The 20,140-nt window shown below is 41.8% G+C and overlaps 1 protein-coding gene across 3 annotated transcripts; it reads right to left on the bottom strand.

Annotated features, from left to right (window-relative positions):
* Window positions 1–1,604: 1,604 nt before the first annotated feature.
* LOC5521454 (major vault protein) lies at window positions 1,605–20,125 on the bottom strand. 3 transcript variants are annotated; one of them, XM_032366710.2, is made up of 30 exons: window positions 19,990–20,125; window positions 19,444–19,577; window positions 18,923–18,989; window positions 18,792–18,846; window positions 18,207–18,364; window positions 17,093–17,184; window positions 16,268–16,337; window positions 15,833–15,927; window positions 15,116–15,182; window positions 14,660–14,801; window positions 14,035–14,139; window positions 12,875–12,965; window positions 12,317–12,377; window positions 11,888–11,982; window positions 11,007–11,091; window positions 9,893–9,949; window positions 9,777–9,827; window positions 9,410–9,455; window positions 8,532–8,611; window positions 8,157–8,216; window positions 7,856–7,934; window positions 7,519–7,661; window positions 7,021–7,121; window positions 6,695–6,785; window positions 6,488–6,577; window positions 5,286–5,331; window positions 4,997–5,061; window positions 4,681–4,761; window positions 4,177–4,257; window positions 1,605–3,716 (listed from the first exon to the last, which is right to left on the bottom strand). In XM_032366710.2, exons 1-30 carry the CDS (start codon window positions 20,041–20,043, stop codon window positions 3,597–3,599), a joined length of 2,562 nt encoding a protein of 853 aa, XP_032222601.2. In that variant the 5' UTR covers window positions 20,044–20,125; the 3' UTR covers window positions 1,605–3,596. The 3 variants fall into 3 exon arrangements, with proteins under 3 accessions (XP_032222601.2, XP_048584492.1, XP_048584493.1); XM_048728535.1 differs by lacking the exons at window positions 18,207–18,364; window positions 18,792–18,846; window positions 18,923–18,989; window positions 19,444–19,577; window positions 19,990–20,125 and adding an exon at window positions 17,981–18,003; XM_048728536.1 differs by lacking the exons at window positions 18,207–18,364; window positions 18,792–18,846; window positions 18,923–18,989; window positions 19,444–19,577; window positions 19,990–20,125 and adding an exon at window positions 17,493–17,505.
* Window positions 20,126–20,140: the final 15 nt, after the last annotated feature.

Here is a 20,140-nt window from a genome sequence, read left to right as displayed (position 1 = left end):
CACGCCGTCATCATGCCGAAATCATGTCTTGACCACGTGTACACTAGTCACCGCTAAAGTATGATAAAAGACGAAGTATTCAATATCGCCATTTCAGACCACCTTCCAGTGGGGGTTGTACGAAAAAGAAATCGCCAGATAAACGGTCATGGTTATATCACAAATCGCTCTGCGACACATTGAGAATTTCGAAGACACGTTCCAATCTGACCTGGAACAAGCGCCCTGGCATGTACATGTTTGATGAGCCTAACGATGCTGTAGACCTTGTCAATCGAACTTTTATTGGTGTCGCGGATTTCCATGCCTCATTGGATAAAAAAGAGTGAAAAGACAGACCCAACCTCCAAGCATGACACCAGATATATATGGATCGATAAGTTACCCTTATATCCTATTGCAAAAGACCCGCAAATCAGGAACGGCTCCAATTGTGGATATCCCGTGGATGCTCTGGAAAACAGCAAAAGTCCGAAAGAATATTTAAAACATTTAAAGAACACTATGGCCGTGCTTCAAGAAAAGCTGCAGTGACTACTAAAATCAGAATTGGAAATGACTTTAAAAAAGATCACACTTATCGTTGCAGATGCTTTAACCAATTCTTTGTGCAATGGCATCTACCCAAAGATCTAGCACCTCAAATGGCGACCCCAAATCGAGCTTAGAATATCTGAGAACGACGGATAAGACATGCAAAATTGCAAAAATATCACTGGAGTTTGTGCTGAAATACCGGAAGGGTCTTCCCGTATATCCAAGGCAACTGGATTGGACAACATAAGCGCAAGATTTTAAAAACCGCTGCGCCTGCCATTGCTAAGCCTAGGTGAGATAGCCTGCGTTGACGGCAGAAATTTACCCCGGGGTAACAACATGACTTAATATCGGGACTCGCGCTTATATATTTGGTGAACCATAAGAATTTTGAAACCGGATGCACACCCCTGATAGGACCACAGCAGTTGGTATTCATAGGAAGGAGTCTTTCTTTGTCACTTTCAACTACAAGAGGCGCAACCCGGATAAATTCTCGACCCATTGTTATTTTATCAATCCTAATTATATTTCATTTATCAATGATTGCTAGGCCAACAGCGGCTAGGACTGCTAAAGCGCTGTAAAAAAAATATCTGTCACCGATGGTGCGGAAAACATTTTCTAACACATTAACAAAGCCACTCATGGACCATGGAGCTTCAGTCTGGGGAGACGCATCGAAGCAACATTCTAATGCTGCGAATCCAGAAAAACAAACGGAAACGGCTCTTCCTGTAGAAGTTAAACAAAATTCCTGACATCTTTTTTAGCGCATTAAAATTCGTTAAGAAATTTTTTAATAATGTAAATAGTGGAGAGTCCTTATACGAGGGACACAGGTAAATTATCTAAAGATATTAAGTGATTCTATATAAAACGGAAATACACCAAAAACTGGTATTCGACTCTGCCAAATTTTCGTCAGCGCTGAGGAAGTCTTATTAAAGAAGAAAATTTGGCAGAGTCGAACACCAGTTTTTGGTGTATTGCGTTTTTCTGGTTCACGAATACGACTAATATTTGGGCTTTTTGTATTTATAAAAAAACGCCATATAGATCTTTACCTGAGTTATCGGGTTTTATTACTTTTTCTTATTAGAAAAATGATGATAATGCATGATAACAGCATTGAATGCTTATTGACAGATATTATTTTATACACCTCTTGGGGACCATGCCTCAGAAGAGAAAATTTCTTAATTTATCTAATTCATTCAGATTTGTAGAGGTGATTAGAAGCTACCTTTCTATGAATTTCTTGTTGAAGTGCATCTATACGATATGCTCAAACTCGTGCAAACAGCGTCAACGTCGACCAGTTTCGCTTAATTAGCTACGCTCGGTCCACAAGATACAAGGCATGTAGACCAATAACTCCACAGCTGCCTTTCCACAGCTGCCTTTCAAAATGGCGTAGAAACAGGGCCAGCATTGCTGTGCCAGCGGTACTGGCTAATCTAACATTGCTAGGCCAGCAGTACTGGCTAATCTAACATTGCTGGGCCAGCAGTACTGGCTAGTTTAACATTGCTAGGCCAGCAGTAATGGCTAATTTAACATTGCTAGGCCAACAGTACTGGCTAATTTAACATTGCTAGGCCAGCAGTACTGGCTAATTTAACATTGCTAGGCCAGCAGTACTGGCAAATTTAACATTGCTGGGCCAGCAGTACTGGCTAATCTAACATTGCTGGGCCAGCAGTACTGGCTAATTTAACATTGCTAGGCCAGCAGTACTGGCTAATTTAACATTGCTAGGCCAGCAGTACTGGCTAATTTAACATTGCTGTGCCAGCAGTTCTGGCTAATTTAACATTGCTAGGCCAGCAGTACTGGCAAATTTAACATTGCTAGGCCAGCATTACTGGCTAGTTTAACATTGCTGGGCCATCAGTACTGGCAAATTTAACATTGCTAGGCCAGCAGTACTGGCTAATTTAACATTGCTAGGCCAGCAGTACTGGCTAATTTAACATTGCTAGGCCAGCAGTACTGGCTAATTTAACATTGCTGTGCCAGCAGTTCTGGCTAATCTAACATTGCTGGACCAGCAGTACTGGATAGTTTAACATTGCTAGGCCAGCAGTACTGGCTAATCTAACATTGCTAGGCCAGCAGTACTGGCTAATTTAACATTGCTAGGCCAGCAGTACTGGCTAATCTAACATTGCTGGGCCAGCAGTTCTGGCTAATCTAACATTGCTGGGCCAGCAGTACTGGCTAATCTAACATTGCTAGGCCAGCAGTACTGGATAGTTTAACATTGCTGGGCCAGCAGTACTGGCTAATCTAACATTGCTGGGCCAGCAGTTCTGGCTAATTTAACATTGCTGGGCCAGCAGTACTGGCTAATTTAACATTGCTAGGCCAGCAGTACTGGCTTATTTAACATTGCTTGGCCAGCAGTACTGGCTAATCTAACATTGCTGGACCAGCAGTACTGGCTAATTTAACATTGCTAGGCCAGCAGTACTGGCTAATCTAACATTGCTAGGCCAGCAGTACTGGCTAATTTAACATTGCTGGGCCAGCAGTACTGGCTAATTTAACATTGCTGGGCCAGCAGTACTGGCTAATTTAACATTGCTAGGCCAGCAGTACTGGCTAATTTAACATTGCTAGGCCAGCAGTACTGGCAAATCTAACATTGCTAGGCCAGCAGTACTGGCTAATCTTACATTGCTTGGCCATCAGTACTGGCTAGTTTAACATTGCTAGGCCATCAGTACTGGCTAGTTTAACATTGCTAGGCCATCAGTACTGGCTAGTTTAACATTGCTAGGCCATCAGTACTGGCTAGTTTAACATTGCTAGGCCAGCAGTACTGGCTAATTTAACATTGCTGTGCCAGCAGCACTGGCTAATTTAGCGTTTGCACGGAGGTTCACATGCGCAAAATTGAATTCTGATTTCGAGAGATTTGGCCTCTCCATACGTCATCGAAGTAAATAATGTACAACTGCTAAATGTCTTTCGATTGTTTGGCATTCGCGATTTCGTTAACTGATAATGTGCTTGCTATTCTAGGGTTTGTTTAGCGTCCGTATACTTTGTTCTTAAGGCGCACCGCGTAACACTGTTGTACTTATCTGTCCACCTGATTGGAACAAGTTCAGTGGTGTCTTGCCATCCGTAATGAGAGCTTGTTCTATTCCAAGTGACTGGAGCAACTCCGCCTGAAAGGAAAGAGAGAGAGTTGAGAGTAAGCCGAATAAAACTTCATGCAATAGTAGTTGTAGTATTGGTAGCTATGGCTTTGTCTTCACTGTTGCGTCACTATACATTTAACTGCCAGCACAATTTTACACTGCTAGCACGGCCCTTCTCGGTTAATCCTAGACAAAGGAGTCCTTGGCGACAATGCTTAGTATCCATGGATTTCACCCCAATCGCAGCCCTACTGGCCCCCCACATATGAAAACAAGGACTGTCCATGCCCCCGTCCCCCTCCCTCACGCCAAAAAAGGTTCTTGCAAGGGCCCTTGGTGTTTGCCAAAAATGCTGGAGCTGTTTGGTAGTGGCGCAAGACTACTTCCCATTGCGTTGAAAATTGCCAGCGCTGTATCTATTTGAGGTTGGGTTCGTTTTATTGGAAAAACACGACAAAGAAAAAGATTAACGCTTATCGCTGTTTACCTTCGAGCGCGGTCCTGACTTAGCGATGTTGCTGATTGTTTTTGGCTTGATTGATTTCACCTTGGCTGAGAACTTGGCGACCTTGAATTGGGGATGGAAAATGCTTTTCGTCAACCATTCAACCGACAACACTCCAACAGACAGTACCAATCACTCACAACAACAAACCCACATCATCCATAACACAACACCTCATCTACAACAACACGCAACACCTAACCCTACAGCAACCATCTCACAATACCTCACCTACAACAAAACACAACACAACACCTCACCTACAACAACACACAACACCTCACCTACAGTAACACACAACACCTAACCCTAAAGCAACCATCTCACAACAATTAAACTACAACAAAACACAACACCTCACCTACAATAAAACACAACACCTCACCTACAACAACACACAACACCTTACCTAAAACGACACACAACACCTCACCTACAACAACACACAACACCAACACAGAGCAACCATCTCAAAACACCTCTCACCTCCACGGCCGCCAGTTCTTTGGCACGCTGTATTTCCTGTTCGTTTTTCTTCTTAAGGAAGTCGAGCTCCCCTTCGCGTTTCTGTAGAACGACAAACATCCGACGCCCTGTTGTGTGATGCTTTTACTTTTTTCAATGCATATACAGCATTATCATTTATATCATATTACAAAGCTCTTTGTCTAGTTATTGAAAAAGATATGTAATGGAATGCTAGCACCATTTCATTTATCAAATCCCGTTAAGTTTACATTCATAACAAGAGAAAAAAACACCTGGCGAAAAAGATTCTCGCACGATTACCCTCCAAACTTACTATCTTTCTTGATTCCAACTCCGCTTGTAGTTCTATCTGCGCCGCTTCTGCCTTCAGCCTGGCCACTGATAAAGTCAAGGACGCATTAATTACGCAGGTACTTTAACAACTCTAAATGAAGGTGTTGCTGAGAAATAGATTAATAATAAGGTTGCAAGTGTGTTTTTAGGTGTGGTTTTCGTTATCGAAACGTTGACTGAGTTAGGCCACATATCGTATTTGTGATCATTCATTCGCGAACAAGTAACATATCCTCCGTGAACGGATGGTGCGCCTGAATTAAACTTACATTCTATCGCACTTTGACCTTCGATCAAGAGTTTTTCCGCCTTTGCCTAGAAAAATACATAAAGAATTAAGATGATAATGGAGATGGAGATAAATAAAAGAGTATGGAAGACGTGAAGGAGAAAGGAAGAAGAAAGGAAAAGAAGATGGGAGACGTGGAGGAGGAAGAATGGGGAGGGAAAGAGTATGGGAGACGTGGAGGAGGAAGAATGGGGAGGGAAAGATTATGGGAGACATGGAGGAGGAAGAAGGGGGAGGGAAAGAGTATGGGAGACGTGGAGGGGGAAGAAGGGGGAGGGAAAGAGTATGGGAGACGTGAAGGAGGAAGAAGGGGGAGGGAAAGAGTATGGGAGACGTGAAGGAGGAAGAAGGGGGAGGGAAAGAGTATGGGAGACGTGAAGGAGGAAGAAGGGGGAGGGAAAGATTATGGGAGACATGGAGGAGGAAGAAGGGGGGAGGGAAAGAGTATGGGAGACGTGGAGGAGGAAGAAGGGGGAGGGAAAGAGTATGGGAGACGTGAAGGAGGAAGAAGGGGGAGGGAAAGAGTATGGGAGACGTGGAGGGGGAAGAAGGGGGAGGGAAAGATTATGGGAGATGTGAAGGAAGAAGAAGGGGGAGGGAAAGAGTATGGGAGACATGGAGGAGGAAGAAGGGGGAGGAAAAGAGTATGGGAGACGTGAAGGAGGAAGAAGGGGAGGGAAAGAGTATGGGAGACGTGGAGGAGGAAGAAGGGGGGAGGGAAAGAGTATGGGAGACGTGAAGGAGGAAGAAGGGGGAGGGAAAGATTATGGGAGACGTGAAGGAGGAAGAAGGGGGAGGGAAAGAGTATGGGAGACGTGGAGGAGGAAGAAGGGGGAGGGAAAGATTATGAGAGACGTGAAGGAGGAAGAAGGGGTAGGGAAAAATTATGGGAGACGTGAAGGAGGAAGAAGGGGGAGGGAAAGTATGGGAGACGTGGAGGAGGAAGAAGGGGGGAGGGAAAAAAGTATGGGAGACGTGTAAGAAGAAGGAGGGGGAGAAGAGTATGGGAGATGTGGAGGAGGAAGGAGGGAAAGAGGATGAGGGATCCAGAGGATGAAGCTTGGGTGAGGGAAAGAAGATGTAAATAAGGGGGATGTGAATGAGGAAGAAGGGGGAGGGAAAAAGTAAGTAGAAGGACCACAGAAAAGGGGTAAAGAAATATGAGTAAGATGGACACCTTACCTTGGACTCAGCTTTCGTCTGCCCTGACGACTCTACAGCTGCTGTTATTGCCTGGAGCTCATAAAGGTTCTTACGGGCAGCCTCAGCATCCTGCAAACAATTATAGTCCATTCATTGTATGCAAAAATCTATGTCAACGACACAAAATGGTTCTAATAGATGGGCAGAACCCTCCTGGTGGTATTTTTGTTTCATAAGTTTAGTTACCTTTTCGTTGGTGAGTTTTTGTCGTTCTAATTGTCCTCGGGCAGCTTGTTCCGTTCTTTTGGCTTCCTGTGCAGCAGCCATCTCAATAGATCTAGACGAAACAAGAGAGTTGAACTACTGGGGGGTTGTCTAATACACTGATACATGGCATTGCCTGAAACAATCGAAACCACTGGAGCGTTTTAGAGAACGAGGTAAAAAAATGGAAGTGTAATGGATAGTATGCTATTTATTTTGAGATCACGATGTGGTATGCAATTTATAGGTAATGGAGGCACCTTGTGGAGATCTCAATGTGGTATGGTGTCTATACGTAATGGACGTACTTTGTGGAGATCTCAATGGCCATCTGCACAGACTTGCTGAGGCTGTCGCGCATATTCAGGTCAACAGGCTCGATGCTCTGGATATCTATGTTAGTCACCACCTGCATAGAAAACAGCCACAGACGTGCGTCAAAACGGGAATGCTGCCGAGGGCTATTGACGTGCGGATGGTCACTTGTGAAAGCCGTTGCAAACATTAAGCTGCACTAAGAGAATGCAATCACCATCCCTATTCAGACCCACAAGAGAAACGTATGGAGAACGAAGGGCAGCCGGGAGTAGAGGGAGATTATTTCCAACGTTACCGTAATGTAGACGGCTTTTCATTTAAGCCCTCGTAATTGAGCATATACTACCCAACTTACATTAGGGTGGAGCAAAACTTTATAATAATAAAAAACGTTTAACTTTCTGTTGCTTCTGTCGATATCAATATGTCAATTGGGATGTTCTATTTGCAGTCTTTGTGGCTGAAACACCCAAATCATGAGTACTCACCAATCGATTATCGTCAAATCGCAGTCTGTTCCTGACATTTCCTTTCTCATCCACTCCAAACACCGCCTTCCTGATGATCTTGGCTGAGTAGCGATGGAACTCGTCAAACGTCACCTGCGCGACATTAGCGCGGATGCGACTCGCTGAAAAACCACGCCACGTAAAGATACAGTACTGACAAGCATTTTCGAACTTTTCACCTAACCTTGAAACCAAACCTAAGAGCTAGAATTTAAGTTATTTCCAACAGCTTCACTTTCTTTCCTATCTTATCTTCTCTCTTTTTACAACGCTAATGTTGATGGGAGGAAAGGAATCATAAACTTTAAACACTTACCAATATTCTTGCAGACGAATCCAATAAAGTCTGGTACTGAAAACATGTCCTTCACTGCTTCTGGATCAGACGGATCAACCTGCAATAAAGACATACCTATGTGAAGGAGGAAAATCCATAGATTATAGAAGCTATGTTCTCATTAATTTCCTGAGTTATCGTACTACAGTACTTCTTAAAAAATGGCCCTTACTCCGTTTATATGTCAATACATAGCGCGTTTTAACATGCGACCGAATCCTTATCAGTAAAGATACAGGATATATATCATGCAGTTTACGAACACCATTATGATACTCACGTCGAAATAATTGTTCATGGCTATCTTGATCAGAAGTCTTGCATGGTCCGTGGTCTCCACCTAAAATGTGCAACACGAGTGTAGGTATTCAGAAATCCCGAATCAAGGCCCTATGCGAGTGTCAATAGACCCCCGAGGCCCCTATTTCCAACCACAACGTTCTAATAGTTATGATAAAATAGCATTAACATCTTTAGACAAAACGTATTTCGCGAGACCGTCAACACATTAGAATGCCTCTGGTTTTCGCGCTGTAAAATAATAGAAGTCAAACACTTTCTTGCTTTTGGTGTCTGTGAGTTACTGAGGTGTGAAATACTCCTAACTGTTATAAAAGGGCTTATTTTTTTCCTGATACAATTTCTGGGGGCTCACCTCCAACAAGTCTGTGATGTAATCAGGTCCTAGCATCAGGCAGATTGTCTTTAGGGCGTTTGGACGTTTAGGCTTACCGGCTGCCAAAAGACATTTGATCAGACTTTTACTTAGTACATTCGATCAGACTAATACTTAGTACATTTGATCAGACTTGTACTTAGTACATTTGATCAAACTTGTACTTAGTACATTTGATCAGACTTGTACTTAGTATATTTGATCAGACTTGTACTTAGTATATTTGATCAGACTTATACTTAGTATATTTGATCAGGCTTATACTTAGTATATTTGATCAGACTTATACTTAGTATATTTGATCAGACTTATACTTAGTAGCTAAAACTGTGAGGAAGAGCAGGATAAGAGGAACGCAAGGTGTTCTCGGGAGGACGAGCTTTTTTTCGTGGTGTGCAATGGTTACTGGGAAAGAAAAAGTGATCTATATAATCCATTGTGCGCCTCGCGCCTCTTTCAATACTGTGGGCCACATGTGGTTGCCCATGTTCGACCTCTATTTAATTTCCTAGGCAGGGGATTATTGATCGAAGAAATATAATAAAATAGCGGCTAAATAATATAATGACATCAAACTCATGACGGCTATCTAAAACAACAACAGATGCTTTATAAAGACGCATTGTCACCAGTTTACTTCTGAAGGTCCGACGGAAAGCTCAAGCGTTAAAAGACAATAGAACCTATTAGAATCCGCGCTATTTGACATTAACATTGTTACGTACTCGACCTGAGGTAAACTGTCGACGATGCAGCTTTACATTAAATTCAGTCAATGCGATAGTATGAAACGACCACCTTTTTATAGACCACCTTTAAGCACCCCTTTAGCATGACAACATGGGTTGAACACTAACCGCTAAGGCTCAGCACATTAAAACTCTCGTGGGGTCCAAGCACCGCCTGCAAGACACACTTTATGTAAGTGAAGTCATGCGACATATAGTCATACCAGTCGTAACAGTCGTTCTTAAAAACACTACGAGACGGACATATGGAGGAATATGGAGCTCATCAGGACGAATCGAGTCGCTTTAATCGTCAAAACGTATACTGTAATCAACAGAAGACACGTTTTGGCTTCAGTCGTGAAGGAATATTTTTTTTTTTATAAATCGCATCTAAAACAACAAGAAATAGGCGGTGTGATCCTTGTATTGGGGGGGGGAGGGGAGGGGCGGGGGGGGGGGGGTATTTGAAGATAACTTGAGTAAAGTCACTCACCAAATCTGGTCCAAATATGAATCGAGCTGATTTCCTGCGATAGTCGTATACCTGTAATAGAAGAGCTAAGTGAGGCTTAAGGCCAACAACAAAACAACTATGAATAATTTGCTAACCTGAACAGCTGTGTTTCCAGGACACCTATAGACTACGACACGAGTCTTATCACGACCCTGGAAGGGAGAAAAATGCATGAAATAACCTTGAAGAATGGGTCCTGTTGTATCCGGGATTATGAGAGAGGCGTGATGGGTTGTCAGACACGATGGATATAAAACACAAGTTTTATTACAATCCTGGATGGAATGCTCTAGTATTCCTGGGGCCGGTTCCTGAAAAGCCGATTAGCGCTAACCCAGGGATAAATTTGCCCTAACCCCGATTAAATGTTCACCCCCGCATTGACGCTAACTCTGGGTTAGTTTGAAGGTAAAATCTAACCCTACTCGCGAGGTGGGTTAACTCACTAACCTACGGTTTAGTTGGCGTAACACAGGCCTCCCAAACTTTGTGTGAGTTATCCGTAGGTTAGCTAACCCACGATCAGCGTATTTTAACCCGGGATTAGGCTAATCTACAGCTGATCTAGGGCTAAGTTAATCGGCCTTTCAGGAACTGGTCCCTGGTGTTTAATCAAAGGGGACGAGCATGGGTGTGGTAGGGTTGGCATGAGATTGGATGGGCGTGGTGTTTAGCCAGAGGTAGCGGACAATGGTGTGGTAGGGTTGGCATGAGATTGGATGGGCGTGGTGTTTAGCCATAGGTAGCAGACATGGGTGTGGTAGGGTTGGCATCAGATTGGATGGGCGTGGTGTCTAGCCACATGTAGCGGACATGGGTGTGGTAGGGTTGGCATCAGATTGGATGGGCGTGGTGTTTAGCCACATGTAGCGGACATGGGTGTGGTAGGATTGGCATCAGATTGGATGGGCGTGGTCTTTAGCCAGAGGTAGCAGACATGGGTGTGGTAGGATTGGCATGAGATTGGATGGGCGTGGTGTTTAGCCAGAGGTAGCGGACATGGGTGTGGTAGGGTTGGCATCAGATTGGATGGGCGTGGTGTTTAGCCATAGGTAGCAGACATGGGTGTGGTAGGATTGGCATGATATTGGATGGGCGTGGTGTTTAGCCAGAGGTAGCAGACATGGGTGTGGTAGGATTGGCATGAGATTGGATGGGCGTGGTGTTTAGCCACATGTAGCGGACATGGGTGTGGTATGTCAAGCTTACACCATGTTTGGCGAGGGCAGGATCGATTGATGACTCAAAGTAAGCCAACTTGCGGATATCCTCAGAGCCAAAGCCCCCACCTTGTCTGCAAACAAAATAGGGGTACAAATCTCTAAACCATGAAAATAGAAAATTCTAAAAAGTATTTATTATATTTGCTAAAGGGCATGTAAATGGATTACTGTCGAATCCGTTGTATCGAGACCCACTTTTTCAAAACACGATTTGTTTTGGTTTTCTGTTTCGTCAGTAAAACCATTCTGAGCCAATCAGAGTCTTGCTTTGTGCACTTCCCTGGCTATCCTCTGGACAAAAACAAGACAGTTTTGCAACAGAAAGCCAGGCAACTGCACTAGGCGGGTCAGTACGCAGCTCTTACAAGCTGCAATTTGATTGGGCAAATGAACAATATTCGCACCTCGACACAAAGAACGAGAAGAATAGAGACAAAAGAACTCCTTTGTAAAACAAAGATAATAGGAGACAAAGCAGCTGCGTACTTACTCCACTAGGCGAGAGATGGCATGAATCTGATTGGCTTAGAATAATTTGACAGGCGGAACAGAAAACCCCAAAAGACAACAACAAATCGATGTTTTGAAGAGCAGTGTCGCGATACAACGGATTCGACAGTAATGCCATGCCATTAACTATAACGACCAACAAAAGAACCAATAACATGTACGGATTTTAACATCACAATGTTTGGTTGAGTATTGTAGACAATATGGACGTCTATACCGGGAACTGTTGTCTGATTTGAAAGTACTCTCACTCAAGAAAGTACTCTCACTCAAGAATAGAATGGACTGTGTGCTTAAAGGAAAACCAAACAATTTAAAATATGCACAACTCAGATTAGCGGTGACAGATGATCCCACCTGAGAATTTTTTCCATGTCATCGGGGAGTTCCTTCTCCCAGAGCTCCTCAAATGTGTTGAGGAGATATGACTGAGGACCCATAACGGCGCGTACCTACAAATACAATAAATAGCCGCTAAGAGATCACGTGACCTTTCTGGTTGGCAGATTCAAAACAAAATAATAAAACAAACAAAACCAGAAATGACTGCGCCCGTCACACAAGAGAACGACGAAAAAATAAAATCTTTAAATGAAACTTTCTGACAGAAAAGAATTCTGGCTTTTCACGTGAGCGCTGATAAGTTGCTTTTTGTTGCTGTTATTTTGCCGCTTAAAGCCTGAGCGTTTGCCACCCAAACAGTCACGTGATCTCTTAGCGCAAGTCCCCTATTGTAATATTAATCGCAGGAAACTCGCGCATGGCTTTGGTATGACCATGACTTACAGCTCCACTTTGTGTATCTCGCACATATACGCCTTCATTTTCATTCAAGGGAATCGCTTTCCTAAAATACAACAATAATGCTATGTTAAGTATAGGTAGAAACATTCTAGTTAAAGCCGCATTGTCACCAGTTTACTTCCGGAGGTCCGACGGAAACCTTAACCGTTAAAAGACAAAAGGATCTATTAAAATCCGAGATATTCAACAGGCCATCTGCTCTAAATTATCGATCACATCCTCGAAGAAACTTCCAATAGACACACTGCCTTAAATATTTTGAAATATTGTTCGCGTTTTCCGTTAAAAATCATCGGAGATTGTTACATAATCGACCGGAAGTAAACTGGTGACAATGCGGCTTTAAGCAAAATTGTTTTTCCTGAAAGTCAAAATTGTCAGCACTTGTTTTAGTTAGTCTGACGATATAGTATGCCTATAAAAGTGACAGGCGTCGCTCGCGACGTCGGTTTTACAATGATACGTAAGCCTTTAGCCTAGAATACACTGTACACAAGCCAGCAATACATTCACCTGTATAAATAGAATATTATACGATACCTCCTGGCGATAATCTTGACCTCGATTGGAGGTACGTAATCCATGGGGCCGAGAATCATCCATCGATCACCAGGAAGACGGGTAACCGGTTCTGAGGGATCAAATAAAATATGCTCGAGATGGGTTTATCACCGTCAAGAGGCACCTTGGATCTCAAATACCCATTTCATTTGATTATATGCTCATTATTGTGGTCACTAATACTCGCACGATACAAGAGAAGGCATCTACTGTATTCGCTTTATTGATGAGGTTTAACTATTCCGTGTTATCCGTAAGCCAGAGCATAGCATAGCATTCATTTATTTCTTTTATATGATAACCTCCTCATCAATAGGAATTATGAGAAAACAATGAGCAATACGCGCTAATGATAAAAGAACGCGCTTTATCAATAAGAATTATGAGAAAACAATAAGCAATACGCGCTGATGATAAAAGAACGCGCGTTAGCAATTGAAATTATGAGAAAACATTGAGCAATACGCGCTAATGCTTAGAAGAACGTACATCACGAATTGGAATTATGAGAAAACAATGAGCAATACGCGCTGATGCTAAAAGAACGCGCGTCATGAATAGGAATTTTAAGAAAACAATGAGTAATACGCGAAAATGCTTAAAGAACGCGCGTTAGCAATAGGAATTATGAGAAAACAATAAGCAATACGCGCTGATGATAAAAGAACGCGCTTTATCAATTGGAATTATGAGAAACCAACGAGCAATACGCGCTAATGCTAAAAAGAACGCAAATCACGAATTGGAATTATGAGAAAACAATGAGCAATATGCGCTAATGATAAAGGAACGTGCGTCATCAATTGAAATTATAAGAAAAGAATAAGCAACGATGGTTAAGTACACGCTGATTATCAACGAACGCATGTCATCAATAGGAAACCATCAAAGAAAAAGAAAACAATAAGCGATGCACCGTGATGATAAGCAAGCACGCGTCATTAGAAATCATGAGGAAATTAAGAGAAATCTCCTGGTAAAGACGCGCAAATGCTTGAAGACACACGTTGTCAATTGGAATTTTGAGAAAGCAAATGGGAATGGGCAGGAATAATAATTGGAATCCATGAGCAATGCACGCATATGTTTATATCAGTTGGAATTATGATTGACGACAAAAAAAAAAAACATGCTTTTACCTTTAGGATAAGAATTGTCCTTAAACTTGTTGACAGCTGACAGGACAAGCGACTCATCGGCTTCAAGGATGTGGGCGGTCTGTACCCCCGCTTCGAGAGACTCGCCTGATGTAATATAGAAAATCATGTATCAGATATAGTGAGACGAGCCCTAAGCCAAGCCAATGTCCAAGTAATTGCCTACTGCCTTTGTATTGAGTAATAATCCATTCCCTTTGAAATCTAAACCTTACTGTGTAAAACACAAAAGACAAATTAAAATGAAAAGCCTTGTCAAGGTAGAGAGGGCGACATGCACTAGAAGATCAAGTGACTTTTTGGACTCGCGCATGCTCCGTCTTTTGGTGACATATAATTACAATAAAAAACGACGTACTCATCCCTAAAAAATCATTTTCATTGACAGATTTTATCTTTTCGTCGCTCTCTGGTGCGAGGGACACGGCCATTTCTGTTTCGGCGTGTTTGCCACCCAAAAAATCACATAATTTTATATTGCAAAGTTGAACTGGACGTTTGAGGTGAGGCATGGCGTGTAGTCTATGAGCATGCAATTATCCTTAAGAAACAAAATCATCTATCACACTTTTGAGCAAAGATATGTAATCTATACACCGGTGTTTACCTGGATGCAAGAAGAAGGAAATGACCCCCTTACGCAGCTCTTTTTTGCCCAGCTGATTTTTCCCTTTGCTGTTGACTGGATCTAAGACCACACAAAACTGGCTTTTCTTCAGGATTGTCTTGCTGACTTGCTTAACTAAGTGCTACAAAGAAAGAATGTGATTAAGATCACTACTACCATCAAAAAGCACATTTTCACACAGCCCCATATTTTTGGACCCCAAAACTAGCCCACAAGAACACAAGCTCTATGTATATAGGCTGAATTTTGTTTAATTGGCAACTCAAATGTAAGCAGCCTACAGAATCTCATCAATTATTTCCAATCACAAGCTACTTAAATGTATATTCTTGACGGGAAAGTTTTTTGCGCTTATTTCTCAGTCAGTGTGATTAGAAGAACCTTATCATAGCATGAGAAAAGTGGAAATCTAAAACATTGGGGCCATGATCTCACCTCGGAAACCTCTGGGATATAAGATTCAGTATCATCTATGGTGACAAGCCACTCATCACCAGCATTTCTAGAGGGCAAGACCAGAGGAGATGTTACATCAGCTTGTACATTAAAAGCAAAACCAAAGAGATGGCTTTGACCAAGTGTTTTTCATCACTAGTCTTCATTGAATAGGTCAAATGCTGAACAAAACTATCTTCATTGAATAGGCCAAATGCTGAACAAAACTAGAAAGTTAATAGTTTCTATAATTGATATCTAAGATACATGGTATTCAAGGGTATACAATTAAAGGTTTGCTGCAGTTGTACAGTAATGAGAGAAAGATCCCCCTTCCATAGAAACAAAAGGGTGATTTAGGTCTACGATTCCGGTAGCACTGGCTTCTGTATGCTTCATTCTGTATCCAAACTTATTTTTGCCAGTGCCAGATCCTGTTGGGGCAAGGGAAAGCATGAAATGCTGTCCTAAAAACAATGTGATATCTGCAAGAAATGGATGTGTGTGCAATCAGACATGCACAAACCATCATCCTCTTTCCGGTGTCGTGGATCTAACTCATACTAAAGGCCTATGAACATCTGCTATTGTTCCATGACCCTCTAAATCAGGCATCGCTTTTACAATCAATGCCTCTTTTTATCGCAATTTGAGAACACTTTCCTAGATAAGTACATGCGACTCTTAAGCAAAAGTTGAGTAATAATATGCAATCACCTTTTCTTCCCGAGGCCATCAGTACATGTTTCCTTGGCCATCATATGCAAGGCATTTTCGAGAGTAAGTGTGTAGGCTCCCTGGACACCTTTGACCTGCAAATATATGGTCAGCGGAAGGCAAGAAGTAAGTTTCTTATCCAAAAGGGCCTTAATGGTCCCATAAATTTTAAAAGTTTGGATGCTTGTATGCATTTCTTTTCCAATGTCCACATGCTTGACTTTTTTACTACAGATTGTTTACGATTCCAAAGCAAATATTTTAATTTCCAGCAATGTCCAATTGTTCACAATATTTTAGGGTGCTTTTACAGCAAATGCTCACAAGAGCTCACAAAAGACCAATTGGGGCCCAGTGGTCCTTTCACTACATAGTTGCACGAAGAGAAATCAACTTTACTATGAACACACTAGTTTTTTTTCCACTGATTCACACCTGTTCAAAGATTCCTGGCAAATAAGCACCTGGCTCCCGCACCAGCCACTCCTCACCAGTAACTCGTTTCCTAAGACAACACCCAGAAGCAGAGTTCATTTTAAAGGCGAGGTGGTAACAAGTTTTATTTCCCCAACATCATATTCCCCTATTTCAATAAAGTTTGACTATAAGAGAATGGATGGAACAAAGTTTGGCAAATAATAATGTTTTCTTGTATTAAAAATTCATTCATTCATTACATTGCCATAGCAGGGGGTGGGGCACTGGGGGCATGTGACCCCCACCAATATTTTCAAAAATTATAAGGAAATTACCAATAGGGGCGTCCCCCCCCCAAATATTTTCTTAATGTTGTTGTATTGTGCCCCCCTCCCCCAATCTTATGTGGCCTGCTATTGCTATGATTTAGCCCCACTAAATGTTATAAACAGATACAAGACTTGTTTTCATTGACCAGTGGTGTTTGGCATTGATCATTTTCCATTTTTTATAGATCACCTTAATTGCTATAGGTGTATAACCTGATTGATAACCAGATTAATAAACATGTTATGTGCAAAGGTGTGGCTCTGAAAACAGTATGCCCCAATTAAAATAATATTATTTTTAAGTATCTGTGAATAAAGAATTGTGTGCTTGTAGCTAGGTAGTAGTGGATCAAGGGGGTGCTGCGGAGGTTGCCTTCACACCTATCCACCCTCTTTCCCTTCAAAAATCCCCGGACCCACCCCTGCTAGTGTATGCCAAGCAGTGAGGTCGAATATGACTTATTTGTGATAGGTCATTGCTATTATTAATTATATCTTATTTTAGACTTCTTACTTTCCATGTTTGTCTATTAGATCTTGCTTTGCTTTGAGCCTTATTGCCTCCCCAGGGTGGATAATGCTGGCTTTGATGGTTGATGTCACTTCCTGTCAACAAAGTAGAAGAAACAAAATACCTGAATACCTTTTAAATACAAAACAACCCCTAAACAGCCTAACCTTTTCCTTTTGTGCATATGGAATTGGGTGGTAAGTGAGGGATACTCACTGCATATGGAGTTGGCTGATAGGTAAGGGCTACTCACTGCATATGAGGTTGGCTGATAGGTAAGGGATACTCACTGCATCATGGAGTTGGCTGATAGGTAAGGGATACTCACTGCATCATGGAGTTGGATGGTAGGTAAGGGATACTCACTCCATATGGAGTTGGCTGTTAGGTAAGGGATACTCACTGCATATGGAGTTGGATGATAGGTAAGGGATACTCACTGCATCATGGAGTTGGCTGATAGGTAAGGGATACTCACTGCATATGGAGTTGGCTGATAGGTAAGGGATACTCACTCCATATGGAGTTGGCTGATAGGTAAGGGATACTCACTGCATCATATAGGTTTGATGGTAGGTAAGGGATACTCACTGCATATAGAGTTGGATGGTAGGTAAGGGATACTCACTCCATATGGAGTTGGCTGATAGGTAAGGGATACTCACTGCATCATATAGGTTTGATGGTAGGTAAGGGATACTCACTGCATCATGGAGTTGGATGGTAGGTAAGGGGTACTCACTCCATATGGAGTTGGCTGATAGGTAAGGGATACTCACTGTATATGAAGTTGGCTGATAGGTAAGGGATACTCACTGCATATGGAGTTGGCTGATAGGTAAGGGATATTCACTGCATCATGGAGTTGGCTGATAGGTAAGGGATACTCACTGCATATGGAGTTGGATGGTAGGTAAGGGATACTCACTGCATATGGAGTTGGCTGATAGGTAAGGGATACTCACTGCATATGGAGTTGGATGATAGGTAAGAGATACTCACTGCATCATGGAGTTGGCTGATAGGTAAGAGATACTCACTGCATCATGGAGTTGGATGGTAAGTAAGGGATACTCACTGCATCATATAGGTTTGATGGTAGGTAAGGGATACTCACTGCATATGGAGTTGGATGGTAGGTGAGTGGGCCTTCAAGTTGCCACATTTCTCCTGCTACTCGCTGCACCTCCCCATCTATGTGATCCACAGTGGCACATAGCCTTAGTCCTTGGTCTGGTGCTATGACAGGAACTTTCTTGATGGCTTTATAATAGTCTTGAGAAATAGAAAACAGGGATGTTTTAATTGCAGAAATAGAACAGTTAAGATCAATCCTTGCTACACCTGTTTTACTTTTTTTCATTTTTGATGCTTTTTTATCCATGATTGCTATCATACATTCAAAGATATATTCTAACATTTGCAAAACAAAAACAAGCATAGTCCACACTAACATTGCTGCTGTGTACCATACAAGTCCCTGATTAGGTGTGTACATGGGGGGGGGGGTGCTTATAGTTTGTGTGTTTTCCACAAAAAGTGGGTAATTTGTTATTGAATGATCCACAAATACTATCCTTTTTCCATATGGTACATAGGACTGTACACCTTCCTCACCTAATTCTGCCTAGCTGCCTTCCTATACTTCATGACAATTTCCATTACACAATATTTGTCAAAAACTGACAGAAGAACAACTAACCTTTTTCATCAGTCACTCCAACAAGAATCTCTCCAGGATAAAGTGGAAAGGGCTCCTTTAATGAAAAATCCCAATTTTCAAAATTTATGAATAATTCTTTGAGCAAAAATCAACACAATTTAATATCTTACCTTATGGAACCTCATTTCTCTATAACCATGGCGTAGATTGCTCAGCTTGCCTGGTTCATGGGTATCACTAAAATCAAAAGCATGCACAATAAGGTCTTCTTTTCTTAGATAAATCAATTTTTTTTATAATGTGTTTATTTTAGTACATTTCTGACCATTTGAAACAAATTTGGATATTTTTTTCCAAAATGAGCAAGGGCCTTATATGTAGCAGCATTCTCTGGTGCATATTTTTTTAGTTTTTTTACTATCAAAATGAAATCTTGGTTAATTAAATTTCCCTAAACCAATGGACAACATGGACATCTTTATGGCTCCATATGTGACCAAAATTACCTCAACATTCAAGTGGTATCCATACATTCCCAAAATGTGAAACTATTATATCTAGTATTTATCCCCACTCAGACTGGGAAGTCCTTGTCTGGTTTTATAGACTGTGGTCCATTTCTAGGTCCATAAACTTGGGCCTATGGGTGGGGGAGTGTCCAGATTTGGGGACAGTGCATGCAGATACTCACGTGGCAGGGTTTTCAATAACGCAGTAATGCCCAGGGGGTACCACGATGAACGGCAAAGGACCTTTCACCAATACATAATTATCCTGTAGTATCATGCATTTTGGGCCAACCTCCAGCACGGTGATGTTGGTATTCTACAGTTAAGAATACAAAAGTGTCAAGAATTATTTTTTTTAAGTTAAATATTTTCTCACTTAAAAATCTACCAAGATACAAAGCAGTGGTTAATATTTGTTTGCAATAAGAACATATTATCGTTTATTTGATGAGAGAAGAAAATGAGCTTAAATGCAATACAAAAAAATGCAGTTTTGTGTGTCTCTGGATAGACCAGCTTTAAATTTAAATACAAAATGACTTGCAATTATCGCTAAAGAACGCTTTTGTAATGGGGGTGGTGTACTTTGTTTACAATATAATTAAGTATAAGAAATAAGAAGCTTTTTTTTATCGAAAGCAAACCGGAAAATTAATACGGCTGAAGGACTATGATAAAATAACTACAGTGAAGGAAAGAATCTTTTGGTGTTGAGGCCGTTTGCATACCAGATCCTGTACGTGGACGTACTGCAACGGCTGTATTCGCACAACATTACTCATGTTTGTAAAAATGGCGAATAAGAACGACGAAGAACTGAAAACTTCCCAAACTTCCTGCAAGCCAAGCAAAACAAGAAGCCTTGAGGCCCGCGGGGTG

The sequence above is a fragment of the Nematostella vectensis genome, chromosome 6 (assembly GCF_932526225.1).
Source record: "Nematostella vectensis chromosome 6, jaNemVect1.1, whole genome shotgun sequence".
Taxonomy (NCBI): domain Eukaryota; kingdom Metazoa; phylum Cnidaria; class Anthozoa; order Actiniaria; family Edwardsiidae; genus Nematostella; species Nematostella vectensis.
The sequence above is the reverse complement of the archived record's forward strand: the minus strand, read 5'-3'. Positions and strand labels throughout refer to the sequence as shown.

Excerpts from the sequence above, each read along its gene's own strand:
- LOC5521454 (XM_032366710.2), bottom strand. The coding sequence starts at position 20,043 with ATGAGTAATGTTGTGCGAATACAGCCGTTGCAGTACGTCCACGTACAG. Across the intron at positions 18,990-19,443 it reads GTTATTGAAAACCCTGCCAC|TGATACCCATGAACCAGGCA; the intron begins GTGAGTATCTGC and ends TTTTGATTTTAG. Across the intron at positions 5,332-6,487 it reads AGACGAAAGCTGAGTCCAAG|GCAAAGGCGGAAAAACTCTT; the intron begins GTAAGGTGTCCA and ends GTATTTTTCTAG.